Raw genomic sequence first — 19,654 nt, forward strand, 5'->3', positions numbered from 1 at the left:
GACTCTTGTGCTCTCTCCACTGAACCTTCTGAATGATGGATGAATATCTAATAAGTAGATAAAATGATTGGGGACAAGAAAAAACTAAAAAAAACAACTGTATTAGACATTAATGCTGCTCTTACTCTGGTTTATTTTTAATGCCATGCCTTTTAAGATACTGTGAGTAATTCTCTAAAGTGAAACCAGCTTTACTCGAAATCTAATGCATATATGAATGTGAAGAATCATCCTTTTGCATTTAGTCTAACTACAAGCATTGAAAAATGAAAGAGAAAATTGATAAAAGCTCAGATTTGTTTTAAACCATCACTTTTAACAGAAGGAAATGGATAAAAGCAAAATACCAGTAGTTTTCCTTTTGGCTTAAAATGACATTTTCCAAGATGTTATTAAATTATCTTCGCATTAATAAACTTAAGTAGTACTTAAAGATTTTAAGCTAAGACATATTCAGATCAGGAAGAGCTATCAAATTATGTTTAAATGTAAAGCATATCCATGGAAAATATTACATGAGTACGTTTAATACACATTATAGTCAGAAGACTCCATCCAAAGTCAGAAAAGAAATACAACTAATGATAAATCTATTCCGAGATTTACTTTTAGGGACAGAATTGGCTTCCTTGAGATATTTTTATACATTAAAAATGAATCTCAAATCCAAGAAGTTTGGCCATGGTTTTTGTTGAGGTTATAAATTGGTGGTGAGAGGAAAAAAAACAGACTTTCATCTTCTTGAGTCATTTAATTTTTTTCTGCCTTTAAGGCAGGCAATTGATATAGTTCTAATCAACCATAATTCATTAATAGTAGAATTATCTTATTTAAATCACGTAATCTGTAGATGAGCCCGCTGCATGTTCATGGGTGAAATTTTTTGAAAATTTTATTTGAAAGGAAACTCAAAAAAACTGAGGCCTAGTCACTGGCTGGCTCTTAGAAAAGGTTTAATTATTTCAAATGAGTAATCAACTACTGTTGTAATGAAAAGGACCAAGAAAACAGATAGTATTTTTCTTATTCTTAACCCCCATTTTAAAAAGTGACTAGACTTGACACTCCAGAAATCATCTTGGAATACAGAGCCTATATTGTGGACACAATTTCTTAAAATTTTTTTATGACAATGAATTTTTTTTTTTTTTTTACTAAAACAATGCAATTTTAGCCTTAGCAGTAACCACTGAATTGATTAAAAGGTTTCCAGTCTTCTGGTTTAAAAATGCAGTATGGGATATAGTCTCTATCTTCGTATATTCTTTGGGGAGGCAAAACTAATTTACATGACAGGAGTAAAGAATATTTTAGTGCTAAATTAAAAGGCATGGAATTAATTACAGTGCTTGGGACCATCATATATTTAATAAGAGGGCAGCTTCTTGGAGGTTGGGAATGTTTTAGAGGTGTGTCATCTATTTATTTGATAGCCATATCATGAACTCCTTTTCCCCAGACTTTGTTTGTTTAGCTCAGAGAGCCTTATGTTCAAAGGAAGGAAGGAAACCTGAGTGAAACTTTTCCTTCAACTTTGAAACAAAAAGATATTAGATGTTTAAAAATTACTGATTGTTATAAATTATTTTACAACCATTTTCTCAATTGAACTTCTATTGAAAGGCTTTGTAAATGCTTGACGTATCCGTGAGGAAAGAGAAGGTGACAGAAGCACTGCTTATGTTACAGATGCTGCCTGACAATACTGCCATCCTTTCACATGGTTTTATTTAGTTATTACAAGTATCTCTCTGTAAATGACATTTAGGATTATTTAAGATTATGTTGTAATCCTTTTAATCCTCAGTGCTTTAAATTTCAGGCTAAACACCAAAGAGCAAACTAGCACTTAGCAGAAATGCTTAAAACATGTGATTTGAACATAAATCTTTTTATTCACTCTTTCCCTGATGAAGACCTAGGGTTGCTCTTAACTAAGAAAACTTGTACCACATTTCATTACAATTTACTCGGTTGCTAAATGCTTTCTCAAGCTACATCAAACTTGTGATGGTCCTTGACAATTATGCTAAATGCAGAATTGAACAAAAGTTAGCAGCAATGAACATTTACTAGTTTAACTTAGAGTGTGTATGACCTTTATAATAAGTACAATATGTCTTTCAGTGTTGGTAGTGTATGTGTGTGGAAAGGACCATTCTATTTCTTAACGTCAAGCTATTACATGTGGATATATACATTGACACATACATCATATATGCATACAAGTATGTACATTTATACTTTAAACACATATTATGACTTGTCTATGTCTACTTTACATATATATATTATAGAAGTTGCTAAATATCTTTAATATATTATTTATTATTAAAGCCACTTATGTCAAAAACTGCTCTAAAATAGGCAGATGTCCTTGAACTCAGCCAGTGAGCATCATTCTGAATTACTGAGAATAGCTGAATACAAAACCTAATTAATTAATGCTGTCACAGTTATGTTACTACGTACCAATCAAATAAGATTGAATCTACATCAAGAGTTTAATAAGACTTTGACTATAAAGAAAATTTGACTTTTAATGCAAAAAGAAAATGAACTCAAATGTCCAAATGACATATACAAAGGAAACAAATGAAATCCTTCCATTTTTTTGTGTCACAAGTGTTTGCTTCTGAGTCTTTCAAGCATATCTCAGGCACATATTTGTTTGTTTTCCTCTTCATTTTAAGTTCAACTTCTCTAGAGACATTGTAATTATGTGGCATATAACTGCTAATCCATCAACTTTTTAAAGACAGATTTCAAATTTTAAATTATTTCTAATTTTGCTTTTCCTTGATTTTTCTTGAACCAAAAATCTCAATAGTCATTTGCTATCTGTAATCTATAATTCATAGACTGAGATTGAACACCATGCCTAATTCAAACTTGGTATTCTAAAGCTATTTCTGATGTAGCACATCGGCTAAAACTGTGATGGTCTTTTCCACTGAGGAAGAAATACTTCATTATCCTGTAGGTAATGAAACCCTTGAACACACACACTCAGATACCAACAATGCCTTAATACCATGTTTTTGAGATATAATCATGTTTATTCTGATCATTTGCGAGTTATTCCAGCTAATGTACCTAATCAAATATTGATGCAAGTCATCTAGAGCTAGCTCTCTGACAAATCCTTCCCGATGCTTTTTTGTTAACAGAACTATAAAAGCTATCTCTATTGTTCCTCTCGAAATGCTTACTTTCACTATGGATACGTATTAGTCAATTTTACCTAAGCTCATGTGTTTAGGTGATGAAAAGATTTCAGCATGACAAGAAAACCACATGATTCACCCCAAAAAGAATGAAGCAGGAAATGAAACCTGAATCTTTCTTTAGTTTTATTATTTGCAACATCCTTATCATCACCTCTTGTTTCTCTAAACTAAAGGGTACAAGACAAAAAAAGATAAACTGGATGTAAGAAAACCGAAGTCCCATGAACTGCTCAGGTACCTTACAAACAAAGCTAACTGGCAAGATTTTCACCTCTGAAAGGCTACCAAAAGTGAGAATAGTTTTAATACCTTTGGAAGTACCTACATTCAGAAATAAGAAAAATGAGTAAAATATTATAACAGAGGTAGTCACACCCCGAAAAGGTTAGGATGATACGTATTATCAATGTAGTGGTTTAAATATACATCTATGCATATTATATTCACAGCTATGTAAAATTATACTTAAATATTTTCTTCCACATTTGCAGCCCTGTACACATCATGCATATTTGATTATCATCCTCATTTGTGATCTAACTTAAGTCTTCATAAGGTTAACAGAAGGAACTGAAAAAGTCTTCCTTAGTTCAACTCCGAGGGTTTCTACTACTCAAGAATTATGTCAGTGTCAAATTTTAATGTCTTTATTTTTGTTTTGTTTCGTCTTTTTTAATGTCTTTATTTTATAACATTGATGATTAGGATGCTAAACTCACAATACATAATAAAACTAAACCACTTAGCTCACCCTGCCCTGTTCAGAACTAGCCATACTGATTATCTAGGTTGTCAGAGAGGCTAGGATTATAGCCCCTAAATTTTCTTATTTATAGCAGAATAAAAAAAAAAAAAAAGCAAGAAATTGGGAGACAGAGTATATCACTGATCTACAATTCTTCACTTTAAAACAAAATTTAATTTTACTTCTTGATTCTGTAAGTTCACCTTCTAATCACTTTTGGCTTTAGTCCTTTGATTTCTTGGCAAGTATGTTTAGTTTTCTTTATTTCTTTTTTTGTTTTTCTTCTTTCCTTTCTTTCTTTCTTCCTCATTTTTGGTTAAAACGAAAAACAAAAACAAAAAAAACTCTACCATATAAAAATGAATACCTAAATAGAATTCAACTATAATCAGAAAAATAAGTTATTCCATAATACGTTAAAAGTGTTTTTTCATTTTGTTTTGTTTTGTTTTTTTAATTAACATTAAGTCCAAATTATTTGGCTAGACCTCATTTAGCATTTGGAAAATGCAAAAACAAACTGAAAATCAGTTTTTTCTTCCCAGTGAGAGTTCAGATAAGAAATGTCACCTACCTATACTTCTATAAGACCCAATACATTAATTTTAGTGATACATTTAAGAACAGAATTGACTTTTCTTCAAGGGCTAAAATGGTCTCAGAAGACATTTGATATAATAATTATAATCTAGTTCCTACTAAATGATATAAATTCTAAAATACACCTATAAAGTTATCGGTTACTTTGGAGATACAAAAGTAAATTAAATGTCATGTAAATATAGAAGAAGATCAACTTCCATAATCTGAAGTTATTAATTGCCAAAGGGATTTCAGTAACATCATATGTGAAATATTAAGTTTTCCCATTTCCTTTCTTTCAAGGATTTCATCTGGTGCTTTCCATTCAAAGGAACATGATTGAAATTATTAATCACAGTTATTTTTTTCCAAAAAATTAAATTATACAATATGAAAAATCCAATTTTTATAACTGTTCAGCTCTCTCCATCCCCCAAGTTACACTGGTAAATATAATTTATGACTGGAAAGCAGGAATGGCAATGAATGCAAATAGTTTATCATAATTAGCAAATCTTACTTTGTTTATGTCTGAAAGTCCTACATTAAATCTATTTAAGCCAAGCATTCTAGGTTTGAACCACAAACAGCTATCAAATACACTGCAAAATTCAATGACTTTTGGGTATATAATAAATCACCACACAACATATATTTTGTGTTTAGATAGCAACCAGTCACCAGGGAAAAACAACAAAACAACCAAAATTCAACAAGGAAGAGAAGCCAGGTTTTTCACAATGACCTCCACACAACTAGTTCATGCACATGAAAACATCATAACAAGGTAGTCTTGTTTTGATTACCCAAGAGAGCTCAGATTTAGAAGGAATAGGAATAATTTGAATCTATGTAGCATTCTTACCTGAAAGACATTCTTTCTGCTTGATTTTTCTTTGGCCCATTCAATATATGCCCCACACAAATCCACACTTTCTGGTTTGTGCCCAGTTTTCTGCAAACGAAAATGCCATAAGAATAAAAAGCATACAACACTGGAGATGCACGTCAGAAAAAATAAAGCTTTATTGACTTAGCAGCTATATATTTATGTAAAGCCTTTCTTACCTTTTTTCCAGTTTCAAATAGATATCCTCACCCTCATGTTCATTGCAGCATTATTTACAATAGCCAAAACATGGAAATGACCTAAGTGTCCATCAATCCATCAATGGATGAATGGATAAAGAAAATGTTTTATATAACATAATGTTTTATATTATGTGTGTGTGTGTATATATATATATATATACATATATATATATATACACACACACACATACACACGTAAGTAAGACAGGAGACAAATTCTGCATGATTTCACTTTTATGTGGAGTCTGAAAGTCTAACTCATAGAAACAGGGTGGTTACCAAGCACTGGGGTAATTGGAAGATGTTTGTCAAAGGGTACAGACTTTCAGTTTTAAGATGAATAAGTTCTGGGGATCGAATATATAGCATGGTGACTATAGTTAACACTTTACTGTATACTTGAAAATTGCGAAGAGAGTAGATCTTAAATGTTAGAACCACACATACACACACACAAAAAGGTAACTATGTGAGGTGATGAATGTTACTAACTAACCTAACTGTGGTAATCGTTTCACAGTATATCTATATATCAAATCACCATATTTCATGCCTTAAACTTACACAGTATTGTCAATTATATCTCAATAAAGCTGAAAAAAAGAAAAAACAGACTTAATAAATATTAAGTGCCAACTGTATGCCTTTTAGAAATTCATTTTTCAGACTTTAAGTCTATACACATAAGTATAATGTGTATTTGTATTTAGTAAATTTAATTTAGATCAAATAGATTATGGCGTGTGCCTCCTTTCACACAATACAATGTGTATGTTACTGAAAAGCTGTTTTTACTTCAGTAATTCATAATAATCAGTTAATGGGAATATCCTCTGTATTTGTCTCTTCATATTTTTATTTAGTTCAAGTGAATCACACATAACTTTAAATTTGCAAAACTTCAAACGTTAAACAAAAACTTACCTGTTTGGGAGATTTTTTACTATTTTTAAAGAAAGTTAAGCCACATTTCAGAGACTCCAACTATTTTCATATGTTCTGAGCTACTCTAGGTTTTCCTATAGATAAATTCACTTTCCTCAAGCCATTTTCAATAGAATACTTTAAAGTTTAAAAGCTTATAATATTTTTAGACAATGTGTTTAACAGTATGAACTTTAGGTTAAAGCATCAAATTATGGAAAAAATTGCAAAAATTTTATAAGAAATCTGTCCACAATTGTTGCCTCATAGCCACTATGTTCTATCGGTTTAAAAGAAATAAATTATTTTTCAGAAGAAGCCAGAAATATGGGGTTTTTTAATAGTAAATTGTGAGATTTTTTGATTTTTGGCAACTCAATAAAAATTTTTTTGGAAACATTATACAGGCCAAGCATAACTTTCCTTCAGGATAAATTTGGCTGGCAAGATGGCAATTGATAGCATAGCTTTCCTTTGTTATTTGGTAGTAATCTCAGGAAAAACTAATCAAGATGAGCATGACTCTTATGGATGCTTCAGATAGTGAAATATTTTTACTGTTTTCCCATAATCTGCCACCCAGGTCATCACGGCTGTGGAAAATCTCAAGGCACAATAATAATGTTCATTGTTGAGTGATTTATGACATAGAAAAATTAAGAAAAACCTGCTTCTACAGTTAATTGAATTATGGGACACTCAGAACCAATAAACATATATAACAAAAAGGATTATCGGGCTTCCCTGGTGGCGCAGTGGTTGAGAATCTCCCTGCTAATGCAGGGGACGCGGGTTCGAGCCCTGGTCTGGGAGGATCCCACATGCCACGGAGCAGCTGGGCCCGTGAGCCACAACTACTGAGCCTGCGCGTCTGGAGCCTGTGCCCCGCAGCGGGAGGGGCCGCGATAGTGAAAGGCCCGCGCACCGCGATGAAGAGCGGCCCCCACTTGCCGCAACTGGAGAAAGCCCTCGCACGAACCGAAGACCCAGCACAGCCAAAAAAATAAATAAATAAATAAAAATAAAAGTAGCTATAAAAAGGATTATCTCTCCCACATAATGCAGTCAGGAAAAAAAGATGGAAGATGATTTTATATAAGAAGCACTTTTTATGGGCCAAACACTTCTCTATGTGTTTTATGGCTATCAATTCTTTTAATTCTTATAATACCTGTATGAAATAGGTATTATTATTATTTTTTATAAATTTATTTATTTTTGGCTGTGTTGGGTCTTCATTGCTGCATGTGGGCTTTCTCTAGTTGTGGCGAGCAGGGGCTACTCTTCGTTGCGGTGTGTGGGCTTCTCATGGCAGTGGCTTCTCCTGTTGCAGAGCACGGGCTCTAGGGGCATGGGCTTCAGTAGTTGTGGCATGTGGGCTCAGTAATTGTGGCTCACAGGCTCTAGAGCGCAGGCTCAGTAGTTGTGGTACACGGGCTTAGTTGCTCCGCTGCATGTGGGATCTTCCTGGACCAGGGCTCGAACCCGTGTCCCCTGCATTGGCAGGTGGATTCTTAACCACTGCGCTACCACGGAAGCCTAGTAGGTATTATTATTATTACCATGTTACAGGCAAGAAAATATGCCAGAATGGTTAGGTAAGCTTTCCCAAGGTAACATAGGTAGAAAAGGAGGTGCCAGGGTTTAAATGCTAGCAGTGCCCCTCCAGAGTCTGTTTTTAACCACTATGTAGTCCTTAAAAATTGAATATACGCTATGATCATATTCATGCTAAAACATGAAACATTTTGGGAAAAGATATGCTTTTCTTACTAGACTAGTACAGACATATTGATGTTGTTTCTGTCCTTCTCTGTTGAACTTGATCTTCCCATTGGGCCTTTACACCACCTGTTTACCTGGAATACCTCCCAATCTTCACATGGCTGACTCCTTCTTCTCCATCATGTCTCAGCTGAATGTCACCTTGTCAGAGGTCTTCTCTCTGACTGTCTTATATAAAATCATGGCATTCCAGGACTCCTGATTACTCTCTACCTATTTATTTTAATTTCACCACAGCCTTCCTCCTAACCGAAATTAATATATATATAGTTTTATATGCTGACTGTGTTTTTCTCCCACTGGAATTTAACTCCCTGAGCTGGGACCTTGTTTGCCTTTTCCTCCACTATTTTTCCAATGTATGGTACAGTACCTGGTACATAGTTGTTGTTCAATGAATATTTGCTAAATTTGTGCATGAAGGGAAATACCAAAATGCAACTAGCATTTGTGCTTTGGAAGGAAGGTTTGGGCATCTTAAAACTCCCAATTTTATAACAAGCAAGATTTGTATTTGGTTTAATGGTTAAGCAGTCTTTGCTTTGTGATTTGGCAAAATGTAAACAGTTTAATGGACTTATATGTGGATTGAACCTAGGATTTCACAGAATCATGCAATAAACACTTATTGTATATATACTAAGTGTAAGTGTGTTAGCTACTGTGTTGGCCTATATCTTGACTCTTCCTTTAAGAATCACATCCTAGCCTCAGACTCTGTATAATTATCTACAGACTCTCTCTATAGAGAGAGAGAGCTAGAGGAGACTTATGGGTAAAAAGCAATCTAAGCTTTGCCAGTGTGCTTACCATCTAGCTCTGCCAGACTCTAGCTGTTCTCATCAGCATCATATGCTAAATCCGATGGCTTTGGCACCTGGCTTGGGTTCATCTCAGTCCAAACACTGCCCATTACACTTAGTCACCTCCTAGTGCTCATTCATGTGACCTTGACCCATCTCTTACATTCCTCATGAGCTCACTGCTTTACCTCCTCTCCACATTAGCAATCTTCATTGGGCTTTCCGCCTAACAAATCCCACTTTCTGAATCTGCCTTACTCCCACCTTGTTACGTTTGATTTTCGAGGTTATTGAAATCTGCAGACCTTTGTGTGTTGTCCCAGCCTCTCAAGCCCTTGATTTCACTTCCTTTCATGTCCAGACCTGTGCCTCTGATTCCGCAGTCAATTCAGCCTCTCTCTCACTCTTTCTTTCTCTCTCTCCCTCCCTCATTCGATGATCCACTCCACTCTCTCATCCACTTTTTCTTCTTCTACAATCTTCCTCATATTCCTCAATTCTAGAGAAATAACTTGACTACTCAATGTAGTAACATTACAAATAATGGCCACCTACTTCAGCGGGGCTTTTGACTCTACTTAGCAACACTATTATTACTGTGATAAGGACACAACTATCCATGAAATCATTACCAAGACCAATGTCATGAATACTTTGCAAACTTTTTATGCGCTCCTAGTCAGTTTCTACTCTTCCTCATGGTACCTCTCTCCCAAAGCTTTACCTTTTTCAAGCCCACCAAATGGCTTACTCATAATTCAGAGAGATCATAGAGCCCTGGTGCTAGAACATTCGCCATTCTTCCCTCTTTCATAGTTAGTCTGTGTAATGCAAATGAACAAACAGAAACTTTAATAGATTTCTATATGTCTTGCCCTCTGAAAGCTTTATATCAACTTCTCATTTATTCCTTACAACAAACTTGTGAAGTTAATACCATTGCCTTTAACTGACATGTGAAGAAAACTCAAGCAGGGAGTGGTTAAGTGCCTTACATAAGCTCATGCACTTAATAAGGACCTCAGCTGAGATACGAATTCATTTTTATCTGACTCCAAGTCCCAAGTCCTTATCACAACACAATATACTGCCTCCCCTCCATACCTATCCTTTCCTCCTGCTAGGTCACATAATGCCTTTTTCAGGTCCCAAAGTAAGAATTACCATTTTCTATTTCTTCCTTGTAAGTGTCATCATTTCCCACTTTTGCATCTGTTTCCCAAAATTTTGGACCTGGGTCTGTGACTCTGGTCCACCTGTCCAATGAACTCCCATGTCTGGGCATGACAGTGTCATCTATGCGCATCAAAATTACCTGGCCTTTCAGTGCCATATACTGCATGAACTCACAAGGCATGTCTTGTTTTGCCTCAGAGTAAGAGATGCTCCTTCTTCAGCCCAAGGTTTTTCCTCTATAGTTCCTAATTCTATCCAATCTCATTCCTTATTTTCCCTCAAGTAGATTATATCCTTTATACTATAATCACACTCAAGTGATCATAAAAAATTAAAAAATAGAAGAAAGCAAGCACCAATGCCACAACTTCATGGTTTCTCAATCTCACCTAAAATTTCCTTTCATGATTACCAGGATTCTTCAGAGTTTCCTGCAGTCACATTCTCTGCTCCTGTTCTATTCTCTTCTCAACCCACTGCAATCTTTTATCCCCTTCCTTGGCTAATCAAATTCGTCTTAACCATTAAGGTCAACAGAAACAGTCTGATGCTTTCTCTCCCATCAACATTCTGGTTGAACTCTGTAGTACTATGAGATTCTGCTGGCCCTTCTTAAAACCCTCTGTCCTTCAGCTAAGGAGACATTTTCTCTCCAAATTCTTCTTTCACCTTTTATACTTTTCCTTCTCTGTTTTTTTTTTCTCACTGACTTCTCTTCCTTATCCAATTTCTTAAATGTTAGTAATCCCTGGTTCATGGTTCTAGGCTTTCGTTGTTTCTCATAGTTTACATGCTTGCTGTGAGTTTTGATTTTGCCTGTGGCCTGATCCATCGCTTATTTATGTTCACTCCCCATGGCTCCTCTGGTCCCCAGTTCCCTCTTATGTGCCAAAACTCTATTTTCTAACTATCATTAGGATGTAGCACAGACATCTCCTTGAAATCACTGTCTTCTTCTCAGACTTGTCCCCTTTTTTCTACTGCTCGTCTTGGCTAATCATTTCTTTATCTCCTTCACTCTCTTCACTTTCTTAGTTCTCCTCTTTCCATCAATAGCCACAACCAAAAGGTACAAAGCCCAAATTCCAGAACGAGATCACAATCTCATTTAAGTTCTTATTTTCTCTCATCTGAATTTCTCTCCTTCCCGTTTCCTCTGAACTCAGTAAAAAACCATTTCAATTCATTCTCCACATTTTGAATTTTTTTCCTAAAATACAAATCTCACAATATTTCTCCTAGAAAACTTGTTATCTACAAGATAACGTACAAATCCCTTAGTAGAGTATACAGGCTTCTCTTCATCATCCCCCAACCACCTTCTCAGTTCCATTCATCCCTCCTTTTTTCTATACGCCAGCAATGCTGAATTCAAGGCAGTTTCCAAAATGCAACATGCTTTCACAACTCTGTATTTTGGGGATCTGAGTATGCATGTACCCTTTTCATCTGGAACACAGTTATTTCTCTCTTCATCCACTCTCCTTGCCTGCCATCTGCCCCAATCCTGCTCATTTTCATGATGTAACTCCAAAATAATTTCCACGAGGCTCTCCTTCACCTCTGTAGGCAGTCACTCCTTCCTTCTCACCATTTCCCCTACTCTGAAAAACAGTTTTTTTTTTTTTTTTTTTTTTACAATTTGTTTTGTTATCCACACATTGCAACTACTTTTGGATGTGTCTCTTTCCCCCAGCTATACAATCAGAGAACAAGCTGGGTTTGTCTTATCGGTCTTTATTTTCCCCAAATTTAGCAAAGTGGCCCAAAGTAAGCACTCAACAGAAGTTTGTTAACCTTTGAATGAATTTATGAACTGGATGGAAAATTGCAATAGAAAATTTGCAGATTCATTCCAATGAATTAATAAATAAAATTAAAAATACAGCTCAGAATTATAGTTTACAAAATGAGAAATATTTAGGACATAAAAATCAATACATTCCCATTTGTACTGACCTTTAATAGGAACTGATCTTATGGCAAAATTGAAGCAAATAATAGAGATTTGGGGTGAATTTAAAAGTATGCCAGAAAAAGCTAAAGTGATTTTGGTAAAAGTCAAGCAAATAAAAATATTAGCCTCAAGAAAAGAAAACTAAGATAAGTAAATGAAGGACTATATAAAAATGATCCTAATCAATTGTTTATTTTTACAAAGTTAAAGCAGAAAGACCTAGGCTTGAAGAACAACTTTAGGGACTAGACTTTATTAGAAGGGAAAATTATCAGTGTTTTAAGTGTTGTTAAATATTGGAATAAGTAGTTCAGAAAAGTTGTAGAATTTATTTGGAAGACAGTCAAGATTTTATTCAGTCTGAAATTAAAGAATCCTTTAATAGAAAACGTATTTCTGATTCTACAGCTATAAAACACATGAAAAAGTCTGCTGAACTATATGATGCCAATGTATCACATTGTACATCATTATAAAAATGTACTTTTAAAAATTGACTAGATATAGACTTAAGCCTAAGAGTATACATATATCTATTCTGGGTAAACTTAAAATATAAATGACTGATTTTAAAATATTTAAACAGAATTATTTAAAAGTTACTGCTTCTGGACAATAAAACATAAAAGCCTCTTTGTTGGAGAAATGTGAAGTCATTAAAAATTGATCTTAGGTCTTGTCCACTTCTGATTTTTATTATTCTCTTAGTCCATCTTTACCATTTCTCAATAATAGCGGACAGGGTATTCTCTCCATAATATATTTTTCTCTGACTTAGATTAAACCTTTGGGATTAAGTTTCCCATTTTTCTTTATGGGATATTTGGGGGCTTTTAATGTATATTAAGAAAATATCAAAGGCCAGATGCTCTTTTGCTTGATGGCATTTTCCATGATGAAGACTGGGCATGTGTGTGGGCAACAAATCACTGGGCCACTCATTCTCATACCCTTATTACTAGATGTGGTTGAAAAAAAGTCAAGGCTCAGATTTTATGAAACAGTTTATTAGCTACCATTTTTTATTTTGGATTAATTGCTATTCCAGAATATAGACTCAGATTGTCCTTATCAGTCTGAAACATGAAACACAAAATCTGTTTAGAGGAATTAAGTTTTATCACATAACTGGTTTTGATTCTGGAAAATCAGTCATGGAGGAGGATAAAACTCATTTATAAATTCTCATTTGGGCAAAATGATTTAGGAAAGAGTGCTGAATGGATACCTGATCTTATTAATGCCTAAAGTATGGCCGCTGTCAACATAGAAGAGGATACTTTGATTGTAAGATGTGGGTTTTATGTATATGAATATAAATGGTGTTAATAATAACTGAAATTGTTTCTCCAGTGAAATTTCTCAGTATATTACAAGACCAAATCAAACCAGATTTTCAGAAAAGCAAAGCCTTGTTAGTGATTTGGGGCACTAGAATGTTATGTGTTTGTTTGTTTGTTTGTTGAGGAGAAAGTATTCTCCCCTTTTTAAGAATTTATTGCATTTATTCCTGAATCAAAATCTTGCTAGAATAAATATAATAGCTTCTATTTAATCTATGTTTGTTGCATGCTTATATTGCCTTAAATTTACACTACATAAAAACTATTTAATTCTGCAATGTGAGCAACTTGGGCACGTTTTTGATGCCTCAGGCACCTCCTCAGATTCCCTCCTTAGACCCTCATTCTCTCAGTCTGCCTCAGTTGTCCCTGTAGATGACCAGGGCTGCTTGGGCCCATATGGTCCCACTTCCTGTGGATGACCAGACACCTTCTTGGAATGCAAGGCCCTCCTGGTTGCCAAGGTGCAGACTGGCTTTTACATCCCTACCACATCCAGATTTGGATAAAATACTATTTTACAGGGTGTAGGATCTGACCTTCTGCATAGCCATCCAAGGGTGTGCCCAGGATCCATATAATACAGGGAGTAAATACTCCAGGTGATAAATTTTAACCAAAAGGAAGCAAGAAATGGGAAGAAACAGGGTCGATATATTCCTTCTCCTACCTCCATCCCTTCCTCCTACAGACTGCTTCATGCTTTCTCCAGTTTATTTGCAGCTTCTTCGCAAGTCAAGTGGTACACCTGCCCAGTGGTTCTCTGTGTCTCTGAGGCTCACTGTAGAGTAGTAGCCAGCATGCTATCACATCCTCTCTTCTATTTCGCATCATCTCCTGCCTCACTTCCTTTTTACTTCACTCTCTGTGTCTTGGGCTCATGCCTCCCAAATAAAGCATGGATGCTTAATTTGGGGTTTGTTTTCTAGGGAATCAGGACTGAGACAGTTGATGTTACTCTCCTGTGTCAGGGAGGCATAGCTCTCCATCGAAATGTGTGCAGGGCTCCCTCTTCAGGAGTCTAGAGTTGTCACTGGAAAGTATTGGGTTGGCCAAAAAGTTCATTCTGGTTTTTCCATGAGATGTTACAGGAAAACCCAAAAGAACTTTTTGGCCAACCCAATAGCTCACCAGCCAAAGGCTCCATTTTTTTCTATCCCCCTTTGCACCAACCTGTGGCCACATTACCCACTCGCATCACTGGAACGTGAGCAAGAACAATGTGAGACACCTCTGGGCTCACAGCTTTTAAAGAACATGCAGATTTTCCTATGCTCTCTTAACGTTTCCTTCATCTGCCACTAGGGGGTGACAAAACCAAACGATGCGAGAAGCACAATGTAGCAGAAAGCTGCAGGAATATCTGTTTTGGCCTATGGTATGAGTAAGAAATGAGGTTCTGAAGACATTTTGAATTGTATTTGGACAGCAGGTAGTGTTTCTTTACCTGAAAAATCTTGATATTATTGTTAAGAAAACTAAGGCAAGGATTTTGAAGTATACTGTCATTAAGTGAGTTTGTACATTTGAATCCAATTCTGCTTCCAAAGTCTGTTCTCTTAACCACTATACTCAATTGCTTCATGTAATAATAATACCAATAATACCAATAATAAATATAACTAATATTTATTATGTTTGCTGTGTGTCAGGCTTGCTACATCAATTTCCTCACACAATCTCACGATAGCTCTATGAGGTAGGTACTCTTATTAACCCCATACTGCAGCTGAGACATCAAAGAATTTTAGCAACAAATAAAATGTGAACCTGGGATTCCTAATTAGAAGCCCCTATTTCTACCTAATGTGGTATACTTCTTCCCAGAGCATTTCAATTTAGTAGTGACTTTTAAAGGAAGAATAAATACATATATTCAGTAAATTTAAAACTGCACTGTGGAGTAAAAGTCCGCTTTATCTTAGAGAAATGTAAGCTCTAAATCAGATGTATTACATTGACCAAAATGATAAACCACAGAAAGTCAAGCTTCATAATTAAAATAGTTTTCTGAAAGAGCCTAAGGTGAGGTTTATTGGACAGTAAGCTATTATCCATTTATAAAGCATCCTATCAATTTCATAGATTTTTGTGGTTATTAAAAATTATGTATGATACAGAATTTATTGTGGTTAATGGCCAAATCTTGAGAAAATTATAACCAGAGAACATGGCTTCATTTATATTAATATCGATCACTTGATTTCATTTTTTTCCTTACAAAGTCTGTGTTAATAAAACACTAGAATTCATTTTTCCTTTTTTCCTTTCTTTCTTTGATCTCCACCTGTCATCCTCCAGATTTTGGACTGTTTTTTCTTTTTCTTTTAATTTTTAAATGTGTGTTGAGACCGTATGATAGTGCAATCTATGGCTGTACTAATAACCTGCCCCAATGTTAACCATGCTGACTTCACCAGAGGACTATTATTGTGAGAATTTAAAATGCCTTCGTTAGGCTGAGGTTGGTAGATCTATTGTTTGCACCTCCATTTTTATGATCTTTTTGAGCAGGGATCTGAATAAGGGCTTAACACTCACTTTACAAAAATAAAATCATTCCATATTCATTTTGTACAGATTACTCAATAATTCATGAATAGCTTTCTGATTGAAACTATTTTCATCTTTTTTTGCTAAATCACATCATTTTACTCCCATAAATAAGTCCATTTTGTTATTAGAGTCATGCTACAGTGAATGAACATTAAATACACTGCATTATTTAATTAATGCTTGTGCTCATTATTTGCACTGGAAGTAAATAATATTAAGAAAAAGTAAACAAATTATTTTAATGAAGTCTTTTATAATACTCTTTTTTTGCTTTCAAGGTTATGGCTGAATGAGTGGTCTAAAAAAGTTAATCGTTTATTAAATGCCTTGGAAGAGTTTTCTGTCATTAGAAGTAAAATTTGCCAGTGTTTGCCTCTGATTAGAAGTGTTAGTACAATGTAAAGTAAAACACATAAAAGTAGCCCAAAAAATCCCAGTTACATACACAATCAACATGTAGGCTCCATATCAAACATACTGGCTTTAGAACTATACAGTTTGAGGGGAGAAATAGTCCCTAAAATGTTTATAATACTTCTGAATTTATGTCAAAAGTGACACTAAGTTTTCTGAGTACCATGAGATAAATATAAAAGGAAGTAAGGTCCACTTGGTCTGATTTTTGGTGGATGTGGAGACAAGAAATTTCCTAATCAGAAATAGACTTTGCATGATGCATTTATCTCAGTAGGGTACCACACTGAGCATATATTCTGGAATCACATGAAAACACCTCCAGGTTGCTACTGGTGCTCACTAATGTGCTGATACACCCATGTTTTGGGCACAGCGTATTTTTTAGTTCTTCTTAGATGAATCACCCTGCTTGCTTTCTTTGCACTAGGACTTCTTTAGCAATGACCATGCTGCTAAAAGATCAGGTCATAGGAGAATATTAATATATATTCTGAGTAAGAAGATGCCCTGTGATTTACTAAATGCATTGGGCCATAATGATGACAGACTTAGCCGTTTTGCTATTATCTTTGTCAATAAGAGCACAGGCGTTATTACTCTCATCTATTTCCATATATTTTTAGAATAGGTTTTTCAAATAATTTAACAAGTCCTATCTTCATTGTTTTAACTGTAGGAAAAATATATCTTAACTCCCCAAACTGTCTCTGAAAACTCTGAATCTCTCTTAATTTGAGCATATGTAGTATAAACTATAAAGGGCTCCACAGTGCCTTCAGAAAGAAATCATCTCTTCCCACAATCCTGTTCAAGGTCTTTCATGAGCTGATTCCACACTGACTTTCTAACCAAGTCAGAGTGCTTGCTGTCCTACAACACTGTTCCTCAACTTTTTTTGAGGCAATCCCTCACCGGCAGTGCATCCAGACAACTTACAGAAGAAACACAAAATAGTCTGGACTGGGGCATATACACCCTAGGACTCAGGGAACCACCAAGAAACATTTTTAAGAGCAATGACTAGCATAGTATGTGGAACAAGGCAAGCGATCGATAATATCTGGAAAATAAACAAATAAATTAAGGAATTAATTTCCCACATTTTATCATTGCTTACTCCCTTTTTTCCATGTAAAGTGTCTTTTCCCCCCATTTCTGCAATGAAATCCTATTCAGCCTTCAAAAACTTCCTCAAATGTCACCTCCACTAACGGATATATTTAGAATCCTTTCCAGCTGGAAGCCATATCTCTCTCCTCTTAGTTACCATGAAACTAACCCATGTCTCTGTTCATGCCATTTTGGAGTAACTATCAATGTCTACTTTTTCTCTACAATTACTTGATTTATGGGCATGCTTTCTATTTGTTTCTAGACCCTCAAGTGAAAGATCTGAGTTTGTTTCATTTTTGTGTCTTTCCTAATACCTAGCATCGTGGCTTAATATCAAGGACCCTAAGTGATATTTCCAGAATGAACTAATGGAGAGATACATAAGCTGACCATTACTTGCAACAAAAATTTCCTTGGGAAAGAGCTACCTGTAGCTAGACCTATGGTTCCCCAGCATGTTTTCTTATATTTCTTTATCATGTTAGTCATGTTCTATTATAATAAACCTACATATGATTCTGTTTCCCCTACCGGACTATAAGCACCTTGACAGCAGGGATTATATATTATTCATCTGGATATCTCTAGGGTTTAACAACACATTGTGTGACACCTGTTAGGAGTTGTTAGTAGTTCATAAAATAAATAAATGAATGAGTTCTCTAAATTACACAGCTTCTTCCCCATGAGGCAATCCATCAACTTTGGTTTTTTTAACCAGGAGTGCATATTTGCCACATCCCATAGCTAGAGTCCAGGGTCTACTCCATATCAAGCAGATGCTCTAAAATCACAAAGTACAGCCCATACACAGGAGGAAAGTTGCAAGTGAATTGCTGGAGCCAATTGAAATATTATGCCGGTACTGAAATAGGTAAGTGTACCTGAAAAATGCAAGGGGTATGATTCAAGGCCTCAGAGGATAAATCAAACTGACAGCTCTTGTTTCTTTAGGACTTCTCTGCCACTAGATGAATCAAATAATACTGTAGCTGCTTTGGAGACAAAAGTTTTTGCTCTTGGAGTAAATGAGTTGAAGTTAGAAGAATCATCTCCTCTCTTGCCTTTTCCCTGTGATAGTACTGGTCTTTTTAAGACAAGCAACACCTGGGTCATACTGCTGTTCAGTATATAGTTGTTAAAAGAAGAACCATGAGAGATTATTCTAGGGGGAAGATGTCTGGAGAATACTGACACACCTTATTAAAGAGTTGCCCCTGGTAGCAAATCTCAGCCCATGGCATTCTTCTCAATCCTTTTCTTTTATCCTATTTTCCAACCGAACTAAAAAATTCATTTCTCTTTTTAGCACACAGACCTTGCCCATTTTCAGTTTCATGCCATTGTTCATATTTTTTTACTCCACTGGAATTTTCCCTGCCCACAAATCTCCACATATTGAAATTATAACCATCCTTCAAGGCCTAATTCAAATCTTTCACAGATGTGAGCTGTCCCTCCTTTAAATGTTAAAAAAAAACAACAACAAAAAACTCTCCTATGTTTCTTATTTCATCTCATCCTATTTTTTGGCAGAGATGCTATAAAGCAAAGACTATATCTTGATTATATCTCTATGCCTTATATGTAGCCCTAACGAGCAAGCTGTTCATTGTAGGATTTCAATACATATTCTTATGAAGTCTTTTCCCACCAAGGCTTATATAAATAGCACTAACTTGATTAACCAAATGCATATTTAAATGAAAGTGAGGTAGATTGTAATGAGAAACTATGCTATTTGGATCAACTCTCCCAGTGAAAACAATGAAAAATGCTGGATAAAATATTTCTTTTTAAAATCAACCTTAAAAGAATTGAAAGGCTGAAAAGATAGTGGGAACATCCAGGGTAAATACTTTTTGGAGGTGAGAATCTGAACCCACAGAGAAAAGCAGAATCTCAAATCAAAATAACTGCACCTTGCCTGA

The 19,654-nt window shown here is 35.2% G+C and overlaps 1 protein-coding gene across 1 annotated transcript in view; it reads right to left on the bottom strand.

Annotated features, from left to right (window-relative positions):
• ARHGAP15 (Rho GTPase activating protein 15) overlaps positions 1–19,654 on the bottom strand; it is a 584,102-nt gene that overhangs the window by 478,563 nt on the left and 85,885 nt on the right. The window contains exon 5 of the mRNA XM_068543993.1: positions 5,423–5,512. Coding sequence (XP_068400094.1) covers positions 5,423–5,512 — 90 coding nt within the window. The remainder of the gene's footprint in view (positions 1–5,422; positions 5,513–19,654) is intronic.

The sequence above is a fragment of the Eschrichtius robustus genome, chromosome 5 (genome assembly GCF_028021215.1).
Source record: "Eschrichtius robustus isolate mEscRob2 chromosome 5, mEscRob2.pri, whole genome shotgun sequence".
NCBI lineage: Eukaryota > Metazoa > Chordata > Mammalia > Artiodactyla > Eschrichtiidae > Eschrichtius > Eschrichtius robustus.